The 23730-nt window shown below is 40.3% G+C and overlaps 1 protein-coding gene across 4 annotated transcripts in view; it reads left to right on the top strand.

Annotated features, from left to right (window-relative positions):
- ATXN7L1 (ataxin 7 like 1) overlaps positions 1 to 23730 on the top strand; it is a 74684-nt gene that overhangs the window by 28770 nt on the left and 22184 nt on the right. For all 4 annotated transcript variants that reach the window (XM_032190371.1, XM_032190380.1, XM_032190400.1 and 1 more), the window contains exons 2-3: positions 13143 to 13365; positions 21430 to 21713. In XM_032190371.1, the coding sequence (XP_032046262.1) occupies positions 13143 to 13365; positions 21430 to 21713 (507 nt within the window). The remainder of the gene's footprint in view (positions 1 to 13142; positions 13366 to 21429; positions 21714 to 23730) is intronic.

The following is a 23730-nucleotide window of genomic DNA, read 5'->3' as shown; positions in this document are numbered from 1 at the left end:
CACAAGGTCCAGTGCTGGCCTCCATGCTTTGCCCCGGGGCCCTCAGGCCATAAAATTTCACTGCCCTTCAGTAAGTGTCACCTCTGAAGTTCTGTGAAAGCGTTTCACAGCCTGTTGCTAATCGTGTTCCTGGCTAGAGCTGATATCTTGTGGCAGGGGGAGCAGTAATGGAGCGGAAAGTTTATTTAAACACAGCTCACATGTGTGTGCTTGACAGATACGCGGACAGTTTACCTGGAAGCTGCAGGCTGAAATTTGCTGTGGCAGAAGCCCACGTGAAGGGGAAATACCTTGGGCGTATATCCTTAAACCTTACAACAGTTGAGACTCAGCGCAGTGCTTTCAGGTCGTGTGTTTTGCATTTCTGGTCTTTCCTAGTTCAGTGGCATTTGGTGGGGGGGAGGAGGGGAGCGTTGGCCTGTACCTTGTTACAGTAAATAAGAGGCGAAAACTTGTAAACCTTCTGCTGATATGAGTCGTCAAACATTTGGCAAAGTCTTTTGCCTCCCAGTTGTTTATCAGTAATCGAGTCTGCTCCCTTCTAGTGCTTGTGATGCTCCAGCATTAGTAAGTACTCAAAAAAAAAAAAAAAAACATACACAAGATGTGCAGATAATGTACAGCAGTAGATTTCTCTTCCGTTTTTGTTGGCTGTGTTATACTACCCAAAATGTATTAATTCCTAATAATGAGAATAAATTTAATGTCTTAAGATAAAATAGCGAAGACAATAAATCCTCTGTAACTTCTAGTGCTATCAGCTTTTAGGTGTTAGGCACTTGTAATCTAAGCAGATAAAACAACTGGAACTGCCAGAAGTCTCTGATAAGTAGTATTGGGGTGAACTTTGGTTTTGAACTTTTTTTTTCCTTGAATTATTTCTTTTTCAGACTTTAAGAAGCCTAGAATTCAAGGCATTTAGGACTAGGGAGAAGGAAAGGAGGGGTTTAAAGGTGGTCGATTTAGCACCTGCAGATTTCCTGCAAGTGTTACAGTGATGTTCTTCTGGGATAGATCGCTGCTTTCTCTACCTTGTGTTCTCTACCATGACACTTTGGTTTTTGCTAGCCTTTGAAACTACTTTAAGTAGTTCCATGCTATAAGTTGCTGTCTTCGGTGTAAATAGGTATTTTCCTTTCAGTATTTAGAAACAAGGTCAGTTGCTCAGGCATGGTTCATTTTGGTTCTCTTGTTAGCCATTGCTGGTTAAACCTACTGCTGCGTCTAGCTACCAATTTGCAGACTCAGCAATAAGCTTTAGAAAAGCCTTGCTCTGTGATCAATTTGCCAAATACAGAGTGTAGTTCCTCCTCTGTAATCAAGCTGGAGTCAGCTGATTATAGCTGAGATTTTTCATGGCAGCATCCTGCATGTTGTCCTCCGTCTGCCTCTTCGGCCAAGTTACTCCCAGAGCTGAAAAAGAAAAGAATTCCAAACTCCTCCAATTTGGAAATATCTTGTATTATCTCTAAATAGTAGGATTTCTTTCAGCTATAGCAGCATCGATTTGATGAGGAGAGACAACTTCCAGAAGGGTCTAAAGAGCGTAAAGTCTCTTCTGGAGTCTGCTGTCTCCTGGTAGATGGGAGAAAGGATTCAGCCCTGCAGCATGAGCACAGATGGCTTGATTCAGAGGAAGCAATTGGCAGGTAGGAAGCAATGTTGCTCTTTTGTTCCATTTCCTTCCCTGTGTACCTTTTTATTTCACTGCTAATTACAGGGAAATTTTGGCTTTGTGGCCAGGAAAACCGCTTCAGCCTGGACTGGTACCGTCTGTTGCTTTGTTTTCCTTTCAGTTAGGAAAACGCTTGCATTTGAAGTTTCCCCTTACTTTAAGTATCTGGCTTGAGTGACCTGGCTGTAAATCATAACCTCAAGTGATCTTGCAGCTCAGCCCCTCAGCACGGAGGCCATCCCAGCTGTATTTGGGTTTTTATTAGCGTTTGCCATGCTGGCTGGTGCTGGCTGCTGCGCTGTCACAAGTATCCCGCTCTGGTCGGCAGCGAGCTCCCCGGAGTCCAGGCGGAGGACAGCCCTGACGCAGCAGGGCAGGAATGCACGCAGCCAGCTCTGCCTTGACGCGGGGCCTGAGTTAACACAGCTCGGGACCTGGGGCACGGGGCTAATGCTGCAAGGCAGTGCCTTCAGCTGGACTCCGGGCCCTTTTCCCCGGTGTTCTTGTCTTTGGAAATGTCATACGGAGACAACCAAAGTGTCTCAGTTTAGATCAAAAAGGACTTCGGCCTTATGCTGGAAAGAAGTTGTTGCATTATTTCCAGACCCACGCCAGCCCTAGAAGTATAGGAACATTTGCACTGAGCTGCATGTAGGCTAATGAGCCCAGCTGGAGCTCATTTGTTTCTGCATCTCTGGTACAGATAATCTGACCATGGATAATTGAGTGTTGACTCTATAAATAACCGTCTGTACACTTTGCAATCCTACCCTTAAAACTGTTTTCTCCTTCCTGTTAGCTCCCAAGCTTACTCCCCTTGTAATGATTTCTTGACTGCCAGAGGTTGCTCTGTCCCCTGACAAAAGGCTGTGCTGTGCTGTTCATTCTTCCTACCTGAAGTGACGTGACACCAGCTCAGCTCCGATGGGAAATAATCATCCTAAAATGCTTTACCTGTGCTCCGAGTGACTCAGGTGGTTTAAATCAAAACCAACTGATACATGTCAAATGTGATACCTTGGGAAGATGTTTAGTGCATGCTTGTTCTCATAGTTAAATATCTTCAGGCAAAACTGATTCCGTATGTGGACTCGCTTACAAGTTGGACTTGCAATGATCTTGGTTTGTTTGTTTACAAATCAAGCTCATCGGTGCTGAAACTTGCAGGAATTACTTTGAGTTGAGTTATGCCTGAGAAGTGATTTTTTTTATTTTTTTTTCCCACTGAACTTGTGCAATTAATTACAGTAAAGTAATTAGGGTGCCTCATAGGAAAAATAACCCCTGTCGTCAGCTGGTGAGTTTCTACATACTCATTTTGTCCTAAAAGTTTCTATAAAATAAACCATGTGTGTGCTTCTGAGAAGATGCACAGAAAGTTGAAACCACCTGAACTGGATGGCACTGGAAGTGGCAGGAGGGAAAGCTGCCTTGCACGGCCATGCTGTCACAGCCTTGCCATGGTGTAGAGATCACAAATGCACCTCGGTGTGTAGCTGTAATGGGAATCACCTGCCTCTTTCCCCTGTGCCACTCCTGCCACGCTAATATGTGGCAGAGGCAATACAACATCTTTGACATGTATCAGTCTCTCTCATTCAGGGCAGTGATGGAAAAACTGTTGGTGTTATGACCGGGTACAGCTTTATGCCCAGCAAGGCTTCTGTAATGCATGGAGTTACTTGCAGTGACAAATGGGTAAGACACGTTCAGAGGTAGAATACCAGGTGCATTTCACATGGATTGTCTTAAGCTGATTTACATCTACGTCGTTTATGTGCAGTTAGGGCTGAGTTTCTTATTTTGCACTGTTAGATGTCAGAAATGATGCAAGTTAAATTAGAAACCATCTTTTCGGATCTGAAATTGTAAATAAATGGGAAACTAAAGGAACTCTGAAGGAAAAGAAGCAGCTAACAAAATGCCTTTACAGGTAGGCCTTTCAGCATGGTTTGCTCACAGTTTTCTTCTGTAGCAGGGTGAGGGTTTGGGGTTTTTCTGTGTGGATTGTATTAGTGAGAGAAACAGGAATAAATGACCTCTTCGGGAATTATTTTGGACATTCACTTTGGAGGCTGCGATTTAGTATTCCCGCAGTGTTCTAAATAATAGGGTTTATTACTTGTGGCAAATGAGGTGCCTGAAAAAAACGCATGAGCTGATTTATCTAAAACACTGGGAATGAAAAAAATACTGTAAAAGTAAAAAAAAAAAAAAAAATACTCTAAAAAGCTCTTATGCTGCTTTTATTGCAGGTTTGATAATACGGATTGGAACTTAAATACAAGCTCATTCAGTTTTCAGAACAAAACAGCAGTCCTCTCTTGGGCAGGTGTGTTTGGTTAACTTGATTTTTAAAAGATGTCAGAATATTCCAAAGGGATTAATTTGAGGCCAGGGAATATCCATGAGGAGTAACAAATACACAAAAGCAGGTAAAAAATACCATATACATTTTTCAAATTGAGTTTTCCAGAAAATAATACTAATAAGGCTCATGTGATTACAGTGATTCTGGCTGAAGAATTTTTAACTCCATGCCAATTTGTCTTCAAAGAGGCCAAGTTTCAGCGATTTTGTGAAAATCAGCAACTGTGAGGAGACACCTTACTGTGCCCCCAGGGAACAGCTTTCCTTGTGGCAGCAGCACACTTGTGCTGGTAGTTGTTATGTGTGTACCTCTAGACCTTGCTGGGGGAAGTTGGTGGGACAGGGACCACAAAAGACTCTGGATATGGGATGAAATGTAAGGGTGCTGTGGGGTGGAGAAGTTCAGGGTAACTGAGATGGAGAAAATCTAGGGATCAAACCCATGGACTTTGAGAAAAACATTTTTCATCATTTTTCTGTTTATGGCACATCTGGTTGTTAATATAGAAAAAAAAAAAAAAAAAAAGAAATATGTTGTTTCACCAGATGCTGGGTTTGGATCCCAAATAACAGAGCTGAAAAAGCCAGAGGCTTTAAATAGTAGGTTACATGCAAGTGCTACAGAACTATTATTCTGGGCCAATTTCAGTAAGTTACAGCATTGTTTTGGTGGAGTCATGAAATCTGGGTATTTTGCTTAAACAAGGCTCATCTTGCTGTTAAATTTGTTTTATTCTTTTGCCTATAGAGGCGTTTTTAACTTGTGGAAGTATGATGGCCTTCTGCTGGTCTGTGTGATATGGTTCGTACCATTAGCTCAGTTACCTGCAAAACCGTAGTGATTGCGTTCAGCTTTGTAGGAGCTGAGCACCGCTCGTCTGATCAGTTTGGGTCTGAGTGTGGAGAAAATACGTGACACCTAACCCTGAGCTCCTTGTGGAGACTTGCCAGGCCACCTCAGCTGTCCCTCCGTACTCGTCTGTGGCTACCAAAAGAAGTGTTGTTTTCTCTCTGCTTAGATTAAGCAAAACATTGAAGAGGTAGAAGTACAAATTTTCTGTAATAGTCTTATTACAGGGGCAACATCTGATGAGTTCCTGAAACATTAATGTATATAAATTATTTTGTAAATATCATTGAAGATGGAGGTAGGTAAAATATTCCGGGGTATCTCTGAAAAATACAAGTAAATGAATAAAAATGGGTATCAGCAAATGACCTTGAGTGTAAAAGATCTGCCTTAGGCCCAATAAAGGGCTCTGCTACACGGTATGAAGCGTGAGGGAGCAGCGATACCAAATTTTCCTCTTTTTGCAACAGTCTGGAGTAAAATTATTCCCCAGATTCTTTGGGGAGTGAATAAATGAGTTGCTTTTAAATTTATATTTCTAGTAAACTAGTGTGCCGTTCCTAACGTTATGTTTAATATTGGAATACAACGTTTAGTTACATCCAATAAATATCCTAACTAAAGATTTCTCTTCACGTACACAGATCACCCACAAAATTCTTACTTGTCTGTGGTGCTGCCTTTGCCTGAAAGGGAAGTACTATTGCTTGACAACTTCGTAGGTTGGGGCTGGTAGTATATTTCCCTGATCTGAGAGCAAAAGTATTACCACCACTGGAAATATTATCACCACTGGTCAGCAGGTAATAAAATAGCGCAAGAGGATGGTGAGGGCTGTCCTTATGGCATAAGCGCAGGGTACGAGGTGTAAGATGCACTCACCCCACACCCTCCCAGGGAATTCGGGATGTCTCTCAGATTTCTTGTTGGGCTACCAGGGCATCTCTTCCAGCAGAACTGGAAATTTCCATGCCTAAGCTCTCCTTGCTTTTCTGTAGTAGAATGTCACGCAAAAAACCAGTGTGTGCCCGTGATTCACTTGCTCTGTTAGCTCTTTTTTTTGCCCAGGGATTTTTGGTCTTACTGAGCTGAGGAGAGCGTGTAAATTGTGATAGAAAAACAGGTGGCTTTCCTGCAGTGTCAGGTGGCAAATAGTGATTGCACGTAGAGAATTGTGCCTCCAAAATCTCCAACGTCTTTTTTTTTTTTTAAGCAAGTTAATATCCTAAATCATTAGTATCCCCTTTTAGAGCCGAAGAAATAGGCCTTGGCACCAGCATTAAATCTAGGTCTCCTAACGGCGTGACGTGAGGAGTGACATTGTCACCAGGACGAGGTATTGACTCTTCCATCCTTTTCCTGGCTCTCTCATACACCAGCAGGGCCTTGGAGCTTCAGCTTTAGATCTCAAAATACTCGCAAAGAAGCAAGCAAGTAGCCAGCAGCTTCGTTTCACATTCAGCGTAATTAATCCCGCCATCTGAAGCTTTTGTGTGCCGTGGTGGAGGTCTGTTCGACCCTTCCTCTTTTGTTTTTTTAATGTTTTATACCAAAAAGAAATAAGTGTTCTGGGAAATGCTGAGTGTTTTTTATGGAATTTGGCCATTTTTAAGAAATTTAGCCACTTTGGAGTAATTTAGTGTTATTCTAGAGATTAATCCTGCTGTCTCATCTGTAACTACCCTTGGAAAAGCTCAAGGCATTCTTCCCTAAATAAAAGATGTTTCAGCAAAACAGCAGGTTTGCCCTGCTCCCTTAGACGTAAACACCCTAGAAAAAGAAAGAAAAAAAGAAAAGAGTGTCTTCTGATAAAAGGCTGTGCTTCTTGTCGCTTTTAATGTTGCACTTTGGTTCACTTCTGCAGTTCCTTGGGCTGGATCAACAATTCGGGAGAAAAAAAAAAAAAAAAAAAAAAAAGAAAAAGGCACGCAGCCGCTTTCAGGGCTTGTTGTCCTTGGCACGGGCTCAGCTCTGGTGTCCAACTGGTAGGACCTGAAACTTGGTGCTTAACAAGTGCCGGGAGTCAAAACAGGCGGTGTGCGCGCGAGCGCCCGTGGGGTGTTCGCTGCGGCAGGTCGCCCGCCCGCTTCTTGCCGTGCGCAGAATGCCTGCTCGCGCCGCTGCCTTCCTCTGACGGCATCTGTGGCAATGGGAATCGCTTCACGTTCCAAAAGTACATGTTTACAGTCGTCGTAGAATCAGATTAAGTTGGCAGCCTGCTCCTCGCTGTAAGTGGCTCGGTTTACATTTCTTCTCCTCGCAGGATGTTTTGCATAATTTTGCTGATCCTACTCCGTCGGAGGCTTTTGGGAAATGGAGAACCGTTTTCGTGGGTTTATGTCAGAAAGCGAGGCTTGTGTTTATTGTAAATAAACACGAGCGGAACGGCGGTTATTTTAGCACTTGATAATTTCCCAATTATGTCATTTGACCTGGAATGAAGCTCGCAATTGTCAAGCTGCGTTTTGTGCAGCGGATCGGTGCTGGGGTTTGAGTTGGCAGTTTATTTCCTTTGTCAGTTTACAAGAAGTATCAAAATGAAACTGACTGTGCCGTTTCCTTTACAGTGCACGGTGCAAGGAGGGAGGAACGGTTTGCGGATATAATTTCCAAACTTTTTCAGCTGGACTCGGAGTAGTATTTTGTCCAAAAAGCTGGTAAAGTCGTCCTTCGGTCTTGCAACGTTCTGCTGTAGTTTGTTAGCTTCAGATCGGAGTTTATTTTTAGTTAGCCTCACGTACTGGCTTTTGTTAGGTTGTTGTTTTTTTTTTTTTTTTTAGACTGTGGCTGCAAAATGAAAGTGCTTACAAGGTGTTTATGAACTCTTGTTATGAACCAGCTGCCAGTTACTGCAGGATGACACATTTCTGCAAGTAGTCTACTTGTTCAATTTTCTGGTGGCTGATCGTAGCTTTTCGGGCATGTGTGGTTGTTGTTTTTTTTCTGTTTGGGTTTTATTAGAATTAATGCCAAGTGCATTTTTAAACTTTGAACTGGGATCAGTACAAGGTGGAAGGTTTCACTTTACTGTTTGCTGAAATTGTAAGTATACATTGCTCAACTGAGCACGGCGAAGGGCTGTGTAACAAAGCACCTCAGGATATACTGTAAATAGCAAAACTGCAACTCGTGCATAGGTGGTGTCTGCTGTTACCATAAGTAACACGGTCATCAACAAGGCGGGTGTACTGCTGGGACACAATCACGCTGTGGAGTAGATACTAAATTTCATTAACATCTGCTTATTGTAAATAGGGAACAATAAATGGTATTCGTGGTGGGTAAAGGGCACTCAGATTTGAAGGTTTATGCTGTTTTAAATACTACAAGCTTGAGCGTTGTGATGAACATAAGCTTTTAAGGAGTTTTATTTCAACTAAATCTGTTTATTAACAGCAAATAACTTACATTTCTGGGTGTTAGCAATTATGTTTTGCTTGTTTTTTCCAAATGTAGTACCAAGCTGTAATCCCTCACGCCGGGTCACTGAGTTACTCATGGGTCAACTTAAAACTGATTTTGCTGTAGGCCTCTTGTATGCAGGAAGTAGGATCGTGCTGAACGAGAATTATGTTTCGAAATGACTGTTGCTGACAAAGTTCTAGTGTGCTCTTCTGTCAACGACAGAGGGATTTTTTTTGAAGTACCTGCAAAAAATACTGAAAGACCAAAGGCGTATCTGTCTCTGCGCTCAAGCTGTCTCATGACTTCTTTCCTTTGCAGTCTTCTAAGTCTCGCCAGCGGATGAGACGCTTACTGTGGGCAAAAGCTGTTCACTTGATTTGATGAATGTTGAGTAGAGCATGTTGGGTAAGAATGGATTTAGGTGGAATATACTGTGCATGGTATTTGTTGGTAGTCCAAATTGGAGAAATCTGTGGTTTCAGTATCATAAAAAGGTCTTCTCTGGGTGCGTTACTGCTGCAGTGCACCTAGAAATATGCGGTTGGCATAATTTACCAGCAATGTATTTAATGTTGTGTTGTTGTATTTAAGGTTTGCTGAGAGCTAAGGGGGTGTTGCATCTTTCATAAGGGATAGTCGAGGCAAAAATTAAAGAAAATGCAGTCTACTTCAAAACGTGTTTTGCCTCTTTTCCCACACACTATTTGTAGATCTGGAGATCATGTTGCCTTCCTATTGCTTTGCTTTTTTGCTTATGATTAGAAGGAGATGTGGCGTTTCCTGCAAAACAGCTGCTAGTATTCCCCGGTGGCCAGTCAAAGAGGATCCAGTGGAATTACAGATTCAAAGACAGACCTAGAGGACTTTGGCAGCTGCAGCAAAGGTTTGGGGAAAGGTAGGGGACTGCGTTCTGTAGGATGCAGGAAGGAGGAGTTGAAACTGAGTGCAAGGGCAGGGGAGAGAAGCTCTGGAGATTCAGGGACTGTTAAGTCTCCAACAACATAAGGACTTCACATCTAGCAAACAATTCAGATTTGGCTGAGAAAGTTGGACTGCGTCCATGTTTCCATAGGACATGGAGAATCTCCTGGAAAAGTTTAAGATCGTTCGCAATGCTACTGATGCAGAGTTGGCGAGGCGTGGTAGGACGGTCTGTAGCGTTGAGCTTTTGGGCACTAACCAGAAGAAACGACCGGTATCGATCTGCGATCGATTCTTCAGAAAGCGCCGTGAATTCAGGGCAAGCGTGTTAAACTTCTGCGATTCCTGTTGTTAATACATTAACTGTTTGACAGCACGAGTCACATGTTGCTTGTCAGTTGCTGCAGTGGCTGCTCTGAGACAGCTGAGAGGTTGCAGAAGGATTAATGCGGTAAAGAGGATTGCAACTTTGATTGTGCTCTCTCTGTTCTTTGGATTTGACAGCAACTGCTATTTGGGAAGAAAACAGAATGTGTGTTGTTATTTTTGAGGAGCACAAGCGTAGTTGGAAGTATTCAGATTAACTGGAAGAGTTGGGGGCATTTTTCATATTTTAAACTTGAACACATTCACAGCACTGTAAGCTTCTGCAGAAACTGAAATGGGTGTAAAACTTGGGTCAGTGTTCTAGGAGCGGTGACTGGATTTCTAGTTGTCTTGCAGGACTTTTTTATTATTTTTAGGGGCAAAAACTTTCATCCTACTTTCTGTTCGTGTATAACCAGTGACTCTGCCATTTGTTCAAGTAAACAGGGACAGATACGTCCACAGCTGTGTGTGTGTGAGTTCATCTGCCCTGCTAGATCTAATTCATCTATGTAGAAACTGCAGATGAGTGTAGAAGCTTCTACATGGATGGCTAGTTATGTTCTGGATGTGCTAGCACGTGAATATTTGACTTGATAATATCTATCTGATGTGCAAATGTCTTTTATTCACCTATTAATTTACTAATTAGGCTGAGTAACAGCAGATTAATAATGTAATAAGTAAAATATTAATAGACAAATTAATAGAAATTTTTAAAGAACAGATGTGACTGGGAAATTTAATTTGATAAAGAAGCACCGCACAGAAACAGGAGCTCCTGCAATAATAGCCCTTATCCTAACAGCTCTTGCGAAGAAATCTATCAATATTTAGCTATGATTTATGCCCCCACCATCAGGATTTTCTATGAGGTTTCACACCTTTGGCAAGCCCAACCTCCTGCCGCAGTGTCTGCCCAGCTTAAAGAATTGCTTTCTGCCGCCTTTTGAGGAGTTTCTCCTCCAGCACTCCTCTGCAGCCCTCCTGGTAAGGTGCTGCTGCCCACACTAAGGCGATGTTACCTTGCATGAGTAACCTTGTCGATTTTTCCCTGTCGTAGTGGTGTCCGACACTATCAACAGTTGTGCGGCCCCGGCTATTTATGTTCTTCCTGCTGTGTGACTTTAGAGGGGTCACAATTTCCATTTTGCATATAGGAAATTTCAAGAGAAGCTGAGTAACACTGCTAATTCGCAAAGTATCAGAGGCTCTCTGAAGTGCAGAGGGCTTTCTGTAGTTGTGCTTTGGGGGAAGAATGGAGCTGGAGGAGATGAGAGGAAACACCACATTTAGCAGTCAGTTCTGATCGCAACACTGACCACCAATCTGGCACACTGAGATAAAATATAGAATCTTCTGAGCTTTTCCTTCCCTATCTTACAGGTAAACGTTTATTTAAAATAGTGGGATGCACTTATTGTATTTTCTTATTACTGCTATGCCTCTTCTACTACTTTATGTTACATTGTTTAAAAAAATGTTAATGTAGTGTTTGGCTCTGGGGAATTAATGAACTGAAAAAATCGTCTTGGAAAGAACACCAAATGTTCAGCTTTGGTGTTTTTTTTAAAAATGCAGTGTAAGGTGACTCTTAAAAAAAATAACCTGCTGTGGCATGTGATACTTAGATGACTTTTAAATATAATTTTAGATGGTCAGTATCTTGAATGTCTGTCTTTCCGGAAGATTAATTTTAATATCAGAGTAGTGTATTTCACTTCCAAATATATCCTTAGGGATGATATCAAAGATATGGTTTACTCGAGGGCAGTCAGTCTGGAGAAAAGCAGAAGCTATGGTGAAGATTTGGGTAGTGATTGATCCAGAATTTATAGAATCTGTATCTGAGGAGTGTGTTGTTGTTTTTTTTTCCAAAGTTTCACCAATGTCACTTGGTTTTCTTGGTTACACAGCAGTTCCTTTTCATTAGCCCTCAAGTAATTAACGGTAAAAGTGCAGATTTTTATTAATCTAATTTAAACTGATTACATAGTTGCCGAGAAGGCTGGTAAACCTGAACACAGCAGCGATTATTTAACTAAATGAATAATCTGTGAATAGAACTGCACTTCAGAGACAGACGCGTAGCTCACATGGCTGTTCACACAAACGTGGAGTGAAATGAATGTAAATTAATTACATCCTGCTGAGGACTTCTGGAGGCAGGGACTGTACACGGAGCTATGTGGCCGGATGAAAACCAGCAAACGATGGTTGGCATTGGAGGTTGAGGAGAGCTTCTTGCACTGAAAATAATGAAGGGAGTTTTGTTCTTCGGTTACAGGAGAATTGTGAGGGAATTTCAGCATTTGTAGTAAAAGCTGTGAATGTATGGAGATCTGGAAGTGCTGGGCTTTGATGGAAAATCCTTTGTTTAGCCACTGGAGATGTAGTAAAACAGTTTGAAATACTCCTCCTAGATTTTTTTTAAGCGTTTCTCTTTGTTCTTGAGGTATTCGCCTATTGCAAATTAATCATGGATGAATCCCTCTGCTGCTGGCAAGTTTTTACTTGCGGACATGCCTGACAAATTGTCGTGTTTTGATTCTCTGTGGGAAAATTTTTCTTCGTTATCCTTGAACTACCAAAGCAGCGAGCGCCAGGCTTGGGATGTGACCACAAACCCATGGAGCAGCAGGTTGCTGATGCTTCCCCAGCCCTCTCGGAGAGCAACACCCAGCACTCTTCAGCTTCAGTGCTGAAGGCTTTGGACTAGGAAAAATGATGTGTATAAAAGGGGAGAGTCACCTTGGGGACGCTCTGGGTCAGTTTTTAGGCCATATTGCTGTGCCTGGTGGCTGTGCCCGTGGCCTAGCGCTGTGTGGGCCTGGTCGGCCGCTGACTGGAAACCACTTCTCCCCAGGAAACATCTTTATTCCGAAGCAAATGGCTGTAGTATCAGGAGTAGAACATGTAGATTGGAATATTAGTAATATTAGTGACTAAACACAAACAATTTCTCTGATGGCTGCCTGTCCTGAAGCCTGTTGCCCTGCTGCGGGGCCAGCACGGCCAGGAGGCCCCTCACTTTCAGCTACTGCTCAGTCTTCCTCATGTTGCCCTTACAGCTTCCCATTAAACTGGAGCAAGGCAGTCCTGAGGTAAACTGCCCAGTAACTGGGTCACATGGATCTGCCATGAGCCCGGATAGAAGCAGTCTCCTGTCTATCAGGGTGTATTTCACTGAGTCATCTGGGCTGGTGATGCATATCTGAAGGAGCTGGGACACCCAGGGTAGCTCACACAGGTGCTGGTGGGTACCTGGTGCTTGAGCAACAGTTTGAGATTTCGTAGTGAAATTTTCTGGGAGATATGTGTTGCTAGTTAGCATTTGTTGTGCTCTGTTTACATTGTTCAGGGCACTTTACAGAGTTGATTTTGTTTAATTATCTTTTGGCATGATTACATTCACTACAGTAATGAACTGGTAATCATTCTTTGGATTGATTAAATCATTGTAACTAGAATAGAGAGGAACAATTTCCTCTTTTTTTTTTTTGTTTTAATGTTAGGCTATGAAATGTTGTTAAGTATATTATTTTTCCATTACAGAACGAAGACACGGTTCAATGTGTAAACCTTCCCCTTCTCCAGCTTCTCCAGCCTGTAATTCCAGGACATCCCTAGTACAGATGAAACCGAAATCCTGTATCAGCGGCCATAACCCTGTCAGCAGCAACTCAAAGCCATTCAAAACGCCCAAAGACAATCTACTTACCTCCAGTAGCAAACAGCACACAGTCTTTCCTTCAAAAGTATCAAGGGATAAACCATGGTAAGTGCCAAAAGAACAGTTAGTTGAGCTGTTGGCGTTCAAAAAATAAATATCTATATATACATTTCACAATTGCCAAAAAAAAAAAAAGTCTATTTTTATCTTTTCTAAGTTTGCCTTTTAAGCCTCTACATTTCTTAAGGGAAGAAATTGGGATGTCTTTTAAATATACGTATATATATATATATATGTGAACAGGAAAAAGGACTGATTTACTCTTGCGATGTTCCATCAAATGTCTGCCTTTCTGAGATGCATATAGTAAGTGAGATGTTGAGTCAGTTTGCTATCTTCAAGGTCCATCTGCCTTTACAGTATCAGCCCTTAAAACCAATGCTTTTAAATAGATAATTTTTGTAAAGTTCTTAACATTGTTTTAGTTCATGTTCATGAAAACTTACTGGTTATAGTCATTTATCTTCAGTGGCAGCTGCCATTGGAGCTCATTCTGCTTTTTGATAATGTGTGCTGCTTTATAAGAAGACAGAAGAATATTCCAGCTGCAAAAATCTTTTTTTTTTTTTTTTTTTTTTTTTGGAGTCTTGCATCACGTACTGTGATAGATAAACACATCTAGGCTTGAGACTGACAGGTTCATCCTCCCATGACTGTGATGATAGCAGCAGAGTTGCAAAGACGTAAAAGAGAGCAGAACTGGGTCACTGTTTTATCCCTTAAGAAACTGTTATTTAGTTATCTACAGAAAAGATGCTTAGTGATTAGGTCACTAGGTTGGTGACTCAGGAGATTTGGGTTCAGTTCCTGCTTCTACACAGGCTACTGTTACAATTCAGTTTCCTCAGCTTCAGTTCCGTTTCTGTGAATGTGAGATAAAAGGACTTCCTTTTTCTTTTCCTCAAGCTTTATCTACTTATTATATAAGTATCCTTCCCATTTATATGCAGTATCTAGCATAAGAGGGTCATGATTTTAGGTAGCATTTCTGGACACAACTGCCTTAAAGCAGTAAATAAACCATTCACTGGTGAGACAAAACATAAACTCCTAGTATGTTAAAATAGTAGCTCATGTTTTCTGCCTGAAACATACACTCCTTGGCATGAGTTTGAAGACTGCAACATCTGCCTAGCCATAGAATTTACCTTGCACTGGAATAAACCTAGTCAATATCTAATCTTCCTGTAAGTCAGAACCCACCATTTCTATAAATGTGATGAATGTTGTGGACAATTACGGTATATAATTCTGAAAACACAAATTTTGGATGTTTAGACTACACACACACACATGAGATACGGGCTATTTTAGTTAACATCTAAGTGCCTCCTTTACTATTAAAAAAAAAAAAAAAACACTCTTGCTTGAATAGTGGCATTTTATTGTGAATGTTAAAAAGAGGAATGAACATTTTTATTTTAAATCTAATTAAAAGAAATTCAGAAAGGTCTTCAGAGTATTAATTCTACAAACCTGTTACCCGTTTTTAAAGACAGCAATTTCTGTATCTATGTTTCAGCCTGCTAACTGAATCTAAACAGTATCCTCCGTTTTGGCAACAGATGGCTTTCTGTCAGTAAAAGCTGAAAGGGAACAAAATATCCATTTTCACCAACCCTTTTTCCCATTATTGGGAACATCCCAAACATCTACTGATGATTAAGAAGTTAGATTTAGTTGTTTAAAACTGTTGTACTGACTTGTTAATTATTTGGCAATTAATATGTCAGTAGTTCTACTTTGTGAATTACCAAATTCTTGCAGCTCTGCAAGGAGATAACACTGTGGTTCTGTTTACCAGGGGAAAATGAGGCATCTACTGGTTAAAGATACTGTAATCATCACACAACAGATCACTGACAGTCCGAATTGGGCATCGGTAAACTTGTCTTTCAGAGTTTAGTGTCAAGTGCCGTAGATTACATGATTTCTTAGAGAATAAAATCAGTCTGATAATCATCACAGTTTATAGTGAGATGTTAACAAACAGTTTGTTCCTGTTCCATTAGTGGATTGTCATTTTTATTTAGAATTCTAGGAATTATTCAGCAGATCTGTTTTTTTTTAAAGGAGAAATTACTTGTAAATATAAATCTTATCTTAAAAAAGAATTACATTTTCCATTCACCATTCTGTACAAGGCATAGAACTTCACCCACTTATCTTTTACAAAGACATACTGAATTGACACAAATTTGTCTCAAAAAATATGCACAGAATTCATCATGTATCCATGCGTTACAGCTTATCGTCATCTGAAGCTTCCAGTTATTCAGTGCTTTTGGCCGTTACATTGCAGTAATTATGAGACACCACAAATACATAGGTTAGCTTCATTCAGGAGCCGTATCACTTGTAATGAGTGCTTTCCAGACCTGGAATAACCTTTATTGCACTTAGCTGATTCCTTCACATTTTTTTCAGTCTCTCTTTTAATTTTTAGATGCTATATTTATAGCAGTGTTTCAGAAATGGCCTCTGCGACAGCATGGCCCAGTAGATCTCTGTTGGCATGCCTGCCTGCATGTAGACCCAGCTCTTCTGTTAATTCACTATTGATTTGCTTGAGTCATCATCTTAAGCATTGACCCAGCAGCTCGTTTTCTTCACATCCATGTCCTGAGACGTGCTGCAGCGGTTCAGAGGACTCCTCAGCTAATGCTTTAGAAGGCGTGATCAGAATGCTCAGGTGAAAGAGAGCTGCGATTGTTGCATTTTTGTCTCTGCTGTTTTAATCCTTGCCTTCTTGTAGCTGGAATGTGAGAGATTACTGTGAATACATCATCCAGAAATACCTCTCGGCTCTGATTTTTTTCCTGTCTCTCTCTAGCATCGTTGCTATTAATACAGCAGTGCGCAGAGACCGGAGCGGTTGCTGGAGCACGACTGCACTGTGCGCAAGATAAACGTGAACCAGGGTTTTCTGGAGCTTGCAGTTGAGGTTGTAGGAGACACAGCAAACAGGTAGAAAATAGAAAAAGGCAACAAATAAGTTAATTGTTAGTGATAACAATAATAATGAACATGAGATGGTGATCCATAAAAACAGCCCAGATACCATTTGTAAAAAGTGTTCTGGTGCCAAGGAGGTGACAGTTGACTCATCTCTCCACTTGAGCTGATCCTGTCTCTGGTCATCCCTCCTCGCCTCACGACACAGTTTGCTCCCCTCTCCTCAGAGGAACTGCACCTCTGGGGTCCATGGGCCCCACTGCAGGGGCCTGGAGCTCCTGGCTCCTCCCTGGATGCCTGAAGGACACCACTTCACCTTCCCAGCACTGCCCTGATGCTGCGGGATGTTCATTTCCCTGCACCATGCTCCTGAGGCAGTGTAAGACCACGGTGAAGTGTTAAAGCCAGCTAGCCCTGCGATCCCAGCTGAAGCAAGTCTCCTTGACCTCCCTCCGTGAGGATTAGCTGCTGCCTGCCAGAAATTCTGAAAATAAAGGAAATGAAACAGAAATTTTGTAGTTTTCATCGACATGTAGGGAATTTATGGTCTTTTTGTAGTAAGATGACAAAGGTATACCTGTGTGTAACCATTTACGGTTTGTAATGTCACTTACAGGAATCTTTTAACCATCTTTTAGTCTTTATTTCTTTGTGTTTAAGAAACGCCTTTGTACACAGAAAAGATGAGGAAGTGAAGCTTGTCAAGAAATTCTAATGCAACATGGAATTGTGAACAAAATTCAAAAGAGTTAACTTGAGCCATATATTCTAATCACTGCATCAAAAATACTTTCTTACACCTAGAGGCAATCCCAGAAATAAAAAATGGAAGTGTTTTACATTTGTAAATGTTTCTGAATTTTATTTCCTATAAAAACAAATTAAAAAAAAAAAAGAGTTGAACAGGTAGCTAAGACTTTAGAATTAATATGGCTATGAATGACCAAAAAAAAACCACAGCAAAATTACATGATAGCAAGGGAAAATTATTTAATAAAGCCTGAAGAAAGGGAAGTGTAGGTAATAAGGAGATAGGAGTGCCAGTATTGTGACATACTATAACTATTTTTCTTGCTTGGGAATGACTTGACAAGTAATGACTTGGAACTGAAAGAAATTATCACAAGTTACTGAGGAGGGAAATACAGTCTTGTTTCAGGAGTTTGTCACAGGCTCCACTGAAGGAGTTACTATTTACTGTCTATTTAAGAACATGAGAAAACAGGGAAATCAGTTACCTTATCTAAAAAAGAGAATGAGGTTTTGAAGCCTGTGATGATAAAGCACTTTCTGTAGCCCTCAGATATATTCATAGGCTTCTCTGGTTCCTTTCTAATTCATCAACATCAGTATTGAACACTGGTCAGCAAAACTGGGAGACGTACCAATATAACTGAGGAGATGAGAAAAGTAAATCTGCTCCTAAATCTTGTTTGCTATATCCTTTTCTTTTAATGTCAGCACAATACAGTAAAAGCTCATATTGTTTATCCACTGACCACTAAATATTTTTGTCTGTATTTCCAGTATGTTTTCTCCCCATATTTTACTGTACACTGAATAGCTCCTTTCTTCATGTATAACTTTACATTTGATTCTATTTTTTGAATGAATGCATTTCACCAAACATCCCATGCTAATTTTTATAACTTCTTTTGTCTGTCACGGTTTCCCTCAATCCTAATTCCATCAGCAAATGTCACCGACAGGAATCCAGTGTTTGTTTCTAAATGCCAGTGAAGTTTTCAATCGTGTCAGACTGGGTTATGATGGCTAAGAAGTCCCACTAGCAACACCCTCATTGGAATCTCTGAAAACTAGTTTTTGATTTTTGTTTGTTTAACATGTGCTTTTAAAGTGTTTTTATTTTATAATGCATTCCAAGAGTTGGAATTTTCACAGTTATCTTTGTCAGCTTAACTGGTAACCTCACCAGAAAGTGAAAACAGATTTCTTTTGCTTTTCAGTACAACCATATGAACAAATTGTTTATCAGTTTGTTATTGTTAGCTTTTCCATTATTCTTTCCAAGACCTTCCAGTGTGGGTTTTTGGTGTGAATATAACATCAGCACTAGGCTGTCTTCTCTAAGTTGCCAGATATTCCAAGATGCAGTTAGAAATTAATGTGCAGACATCAGATATCTCTTCAGCTCTGTTGGAACTCATGGCCATGTTGTCCAGCTTTGCTTATTTAAAAAAAAAAATCTGATTTTTCAGCTAGCATTTTACAGTTACTGAAGGAATCAAAAACCATCTTTTTGTGATCGAGGTGCATTATCCTGCTTCATTCTTAGTATAGAAAAAATACTGAACATTTTTGCTATTTTGCATGCTAATAAATATTTTACTGACCATTAGGTAAATACTGCTGTTATTGTTAGTTTCCTTTGTAAAAAGGAGGAGGAGAACAACCTGTCTTTAATGAATACAAATTTTTCTCCACATATCTGTGGCGATCTTCTGTACCCCCACTACTCTCATTTTCACTGATTGCCATGTGCCCTTCCTCTTCTTGTGTTTGTTGCATGTCTGCTTTCAGCCATTATCTTTACTAAATTTGAGTAGGCTCTTTGTGCAGAAAATTGTTTTTTAAATGTAGTAAATAGATTAAGGAGATTTTTTAAAATCTAATGAACTTTATGAATAAATCCTTAATTTTCAATCAAAAAATGGTTTGGACAAAGAACTCTCTTGAAGCATCAAGTACAAATATGGGCGTTTGATGTATTTAGCTTTTTAGTCCTTAGCAGTTAATCACGGTTGTTGGTCCTGTGCAGCTTCCAGATTGCAGTTCAGCTATCAATTCATCTTTATTTGTTATGCTGACATGAAATTAGAGTTCCTTAATGTTGAGTGTAGTTCCCACTGACACTAAGAGAAGTGATCATTTGTAATTTCTAAGATCTCCAAAAACTTATGGTAGACTACCAGGAGTCATATAGAATGGCCATCTTAAAATACGAGAATGTTTTTATTTTCATCAACATTGCAGTGAAATGCGTAACAAGTAATTACACCTATTCTCAAGCTTGACTTGTTGGTCTGGAAAAAAACTGAAGCAAAACCCAAAGCCTCCCTTTGGTTTTGTTCATTTTCACAGTGAGCACCCACACGTACTCTAGGACTTAGGGTTCTGCACACCGCAAAGCAGATAAACTTTTTCTAAATTACCCACATTTAGCTACTAGAACAGAGAAGATACTGGACTCTATCACTGTGTCATCAGTACTTTGAATTAAGACAAACCTTATAAATGGCATGAACATTTGTTCAGCTCTATTATACATGTATATGTGTATATATATAGTTTCTGTGTAGTAAAACTACTTGATCTAGAGTAAAGAAATTCTCCCATTTTTATTAAATTTAATTGTCAGCAGCTTAAAAGCAAAAATAAATAAATCCTCACCCTAAGACGTTATAATTTATATCTGTCATTTAACTTAGTAAATTCAGAGCAGGTTAAAAAAGTTACCAGAGGATCAAGTCCTCTTATCATAGCTTCATGATTGCTTTTTTATTGAAGTACTTAAGCAATTCTGGTTTTATGAGTAAGTTGAGTTGTTTTCCATACTGGCCAACACTGTGCATCTCACTGTAGTTGGTTCTGTATTCTGACCACCTGACTTGCATGTTTATGATACCACAGGATAAGGAAGTTTTATGTAAGTTAATTCCAGCAGCAGGACGTGTCTTGGTGCCTGCAGCTTAATTTTTATTTTATATACCTGTTGTTTGTCATTGTTGATACATTTTTCTTTATTAAAATATCCTTAGACTAAAACTAAACAACTTTACGCTCTAGGAGAGTCCACTCCAGCCACATACACTGCACTTCCTGATTAGCATCTTCAGCAGCCAACAGGAAACAGGTTTTGTAGGATCCCATGAAGGTCAGGACTTCAGTGATTTTGGCCCCTGCTTCCAGTGCTTCTGTAGGGCATCCCATGGAGGATGTCCTGCCAAAGCCATCTTTTTCTGATCGTAGCAACTTCCTACCTGCTAACCATTCCTCACATAGCAAGGTGACGTTTTTCAGACACAAAAGACTGGAATTATGTGGAATTTATGAATGCCAAGAAACCCCAAAGGGTTCAGTGAGGTACAGACAGGCAACTGCTGCCTGTCTTGGGGCACTGACGGCAGTGTGTACTTTGGCAAGAAACTCCACTTGTAGCCTCTAGAGAAACCGTGGCTTAAAGCTCTGAGCATTTAGGCTTTTAAATTAAATATGTATTTTTAAATTAATGTTTTCTTTCTGGGTTTGTTTCAGTAAGGAGGGGTAATTAGAATTTTAATTGGTAGGCTAACACATCCAGTTTGGGGGTTGCTTGGAAGATTGAAAGCAGCGACTATTGTTGAATATTTCCTCATGCAGATATGACTCAGAAATATTGTTATAATTTTGGATTTAAAAATGACTCGCGTTAATCTTTTTTGCTACCAAATTCAGAATGTAACTTCTGTTAGCATCACAAATAATGCTGTTGCAGTAGTTAAGTTAGGTGAAGTTAGTTACTGCAGAGCTTATTCTGAAAAGGGGCAACCAAGGTAATAATTATAGTGGGGATTTCCATTCATACATTCACAAGATTTTATTAAAAACAGTGCTCAATTCATCAAGCATGGTGATACTTTTAAAGGGATCGCTGTTAAGACTGCTATACTCAAAATCTCTTTTCTCCTTGTTCCCAGAATTTATATGTCATTTACACACTTTCGAGCAAATGAATTATTTTTGTGTTTGTTTAAACTGCAAATATTGTTAGCACACTCCTTCTGTGTCATGGTGAGTTTAGCATGGCATACACACACCCGATACATGTTGGTGTTAATGGCATGAGACCATGGATGTAAGGGGACGTGTTTTGCTAGGCACCGAGGAATCATTTTGTTTATGAATAGTAAGGAAATGTATATTTAAAAATGAAAAGCTTTATTTGCATAATTCTTTACATTACCAGGCTCTACAGATGGCTGGTTTTGTAAAGATTTGATTGAACAAAAGTAGCCAATAACTGTAGTAAGTTTTCCATTTTGGTCTGAAGATGTTTTACTTGCAACAAAATCTTTTTATCTGTGGAAGGGAGTTAATGAACTGTGAATCTGTGATACAGAAAACGCAACTTGAAGATTTTTCTTGGTTTTGCAGTGTTCCTGTTCCAGTAGTCAGTCTAGAGAAAATTCCTAATCTAGTGAAGGCAGATGGTGCCAACGTTAAAATGAATTCTGCAACCACTACCACCATCACCTCCTCCTCAGCCTCTTCATCCACCATACCTGCTCCAACCTTGGTCAAATCTGGTTTGACGTCTAAATCAGTGCCGCCGTCACCAGAAAAGATTCTGAACGGCAAAGGAATTATAGCTCCTTCAATAGACAAGAAACACCAAAATGGCACTAAAAGCAGTAACAAGCCTTATAAAAGACTTTCAGGTGAGTAGCGTCGTGGTTTGCTTTTTGATGTAGTCCATCTTTCTTCATTTATCTTTCTGTGGCTCAGACATAAGGTACTAATAAACTGCTGTAGCCTGTTTTTGTTTTGATTTTTCTGCTGTAAGATGCTTGTTTACATATATGAAAAAGAAAGCTTTCAAACTCCTAGCACGTGTAAACTATTTTCAAAATGCATGTTCCATTTAGCTTAAATGTGGAGTGTCTTAGTCTATTTTTTCAATTGGCCAACAAGTCAAATGTAAAATTTTAAGGAAGAAAACTCATTAAAACAGAAAGGTAGAAAGCTTCTTCCATCGATTATATAATACCAGTTTGTCTACAGCAAAAGATAATATGCCTGGGTTGAGTGACTATACTATGGTCATGACCACGTTGAGCAGCTGAGGTTTAGGACATTGCATTATCCGCCAGGTCATAACTTTATTTAACAGTCATTTTTCTTGATAGTGAACACTGGAAAATTCCAGGAATGTACGGGGAATGCTGGGGGAATCCTAAATGTCATAATTTTCCTCTTCCACTTCTACCTCTGCGATTCACGTGTGAGTGAAGTAAGAAGATGGTAGCGCAGGGATCTTGATCTTTTTGAGGCAGAGAGGGCAGTGAGGCTGAGGGACTGGCATCACAAATGGAAATGCTCTGGCTGGCCTTAGGCAGTATGGCACTGAGGAGATCCCTGTGCAGATTTACCAGTCAAGCACAGAACAGCACAGGGGGGCAGGTCGGGAGGTTGCCATCTGCTGGAGGAAGATTTTTTTTTCCACAGAGCTCCCCAGAGGCAACCCATGCCAGCTGTTGGGCAGCGTGTAAGTAATTTGTCCTCTAAAGCCAAAAACATATTTTTGTTTCGAATAAAAGGGGGGAAATAAAGTGTTTTGAGGGATATACCGTTTAAAGCAAAAGCAACTGATTCAATTTGACTGCTTTAGAAGCTGTGCAGGGTCTATTCATCTGCTGGCAGTGCTTTGTGATTTGGGCAGCAACTCCCTGTGTGTACTGAAAGGCTAATTCTGCTAATGGCAGCACGATCCGCATTAGATCGTCTGCTTGCAGAGTTGGTTCATACAATTTCCAAATGTGCACAAGCTCTGAATCAAGTGGAAGTGTACAAGAAAAATGCTTTCATTTCCAGTTAATGAGTGTGTCCTATTTTTGACAGAATATCAGTTTTATTTTTTCCATTTTCTCCAAGTTGGCAGTTAGCTCTTTGGTACTGCATCCGTGGCTTGATTCCAGACCAGTGAGAGGTGTTTGCTAGGGCTGTGTGTGGTATGGAAGAATGCCATCGCCTTCAAGGATTCAGCACACTGATTGCTTTCTTAACTAGTTAAAGGTGGCAAGTAAGAAAATGGAGCAGTTGTTCATGATAGCATTAAAAAAAAAAGGCAAAAGTGGCTGGTTCGGCTTTTATAACTTACTCTTTACTTGCTAAGATCCAATTTGTTGCTTGTTTTAAACCATTATTTCATTTAATGCTCTATGGGCTTAATTTAGCCGATCGATTCAGATCGATTCTTACTTGGGTAGTTGAAATTGATACTTATTTTCTTCATGTCACCATGTACCTCTGCAGCGCTGTAGGAGATACTTGCTCCTTCTTTGTACAAGTGCTTGCTGAAATATGCTCATAAAGGAGAATCATTTTTGTATCATTCCTTTAGCTTCCATGTCGTGTGTGGAGGTGACTCCATCATTATTCTGTCTCTAAGCTATCACTCATGATTTCTTCCAGGATAGGGAAAGTTTCAGTGGTGGAAATTTCCAAGTAGGCTGGGGCTCTGCGCAGGACTATCTGAGCACTCTGACAGGCATTGGTTTACTTTTAGATGGCTAACAAATGCGCAAAACCGATACTTGCAGTAAAGTTTCTTTATCATTATCAGATTTTAAATCCATTAAATCTTGCTTGTGCTGTCCCATGTGTTCGTGCAGCAAGGCAATAAATCAGTGATGATGCAAAGAACAAAAGTTCTGTGAGCCCTGTAAATTAATTGTC

Source organism: Aythya fuligula, chromosome 1 (assembly GCF_009819795.1).
Source record: "Aythya fuligula isolate bAytFul2 chromosome 1, bAytFul2.pri, whole genome shotgun sequence".
Classification (NCBI taxonomy): Eukaryota; Metazoa; Chordata; class Aves; order Anseriformes; family Anatidae; genus Aythya; species Aythya fuligula.
This window is presented reverse-complemented; position numbering and strand designations above follow the sequence as displayed.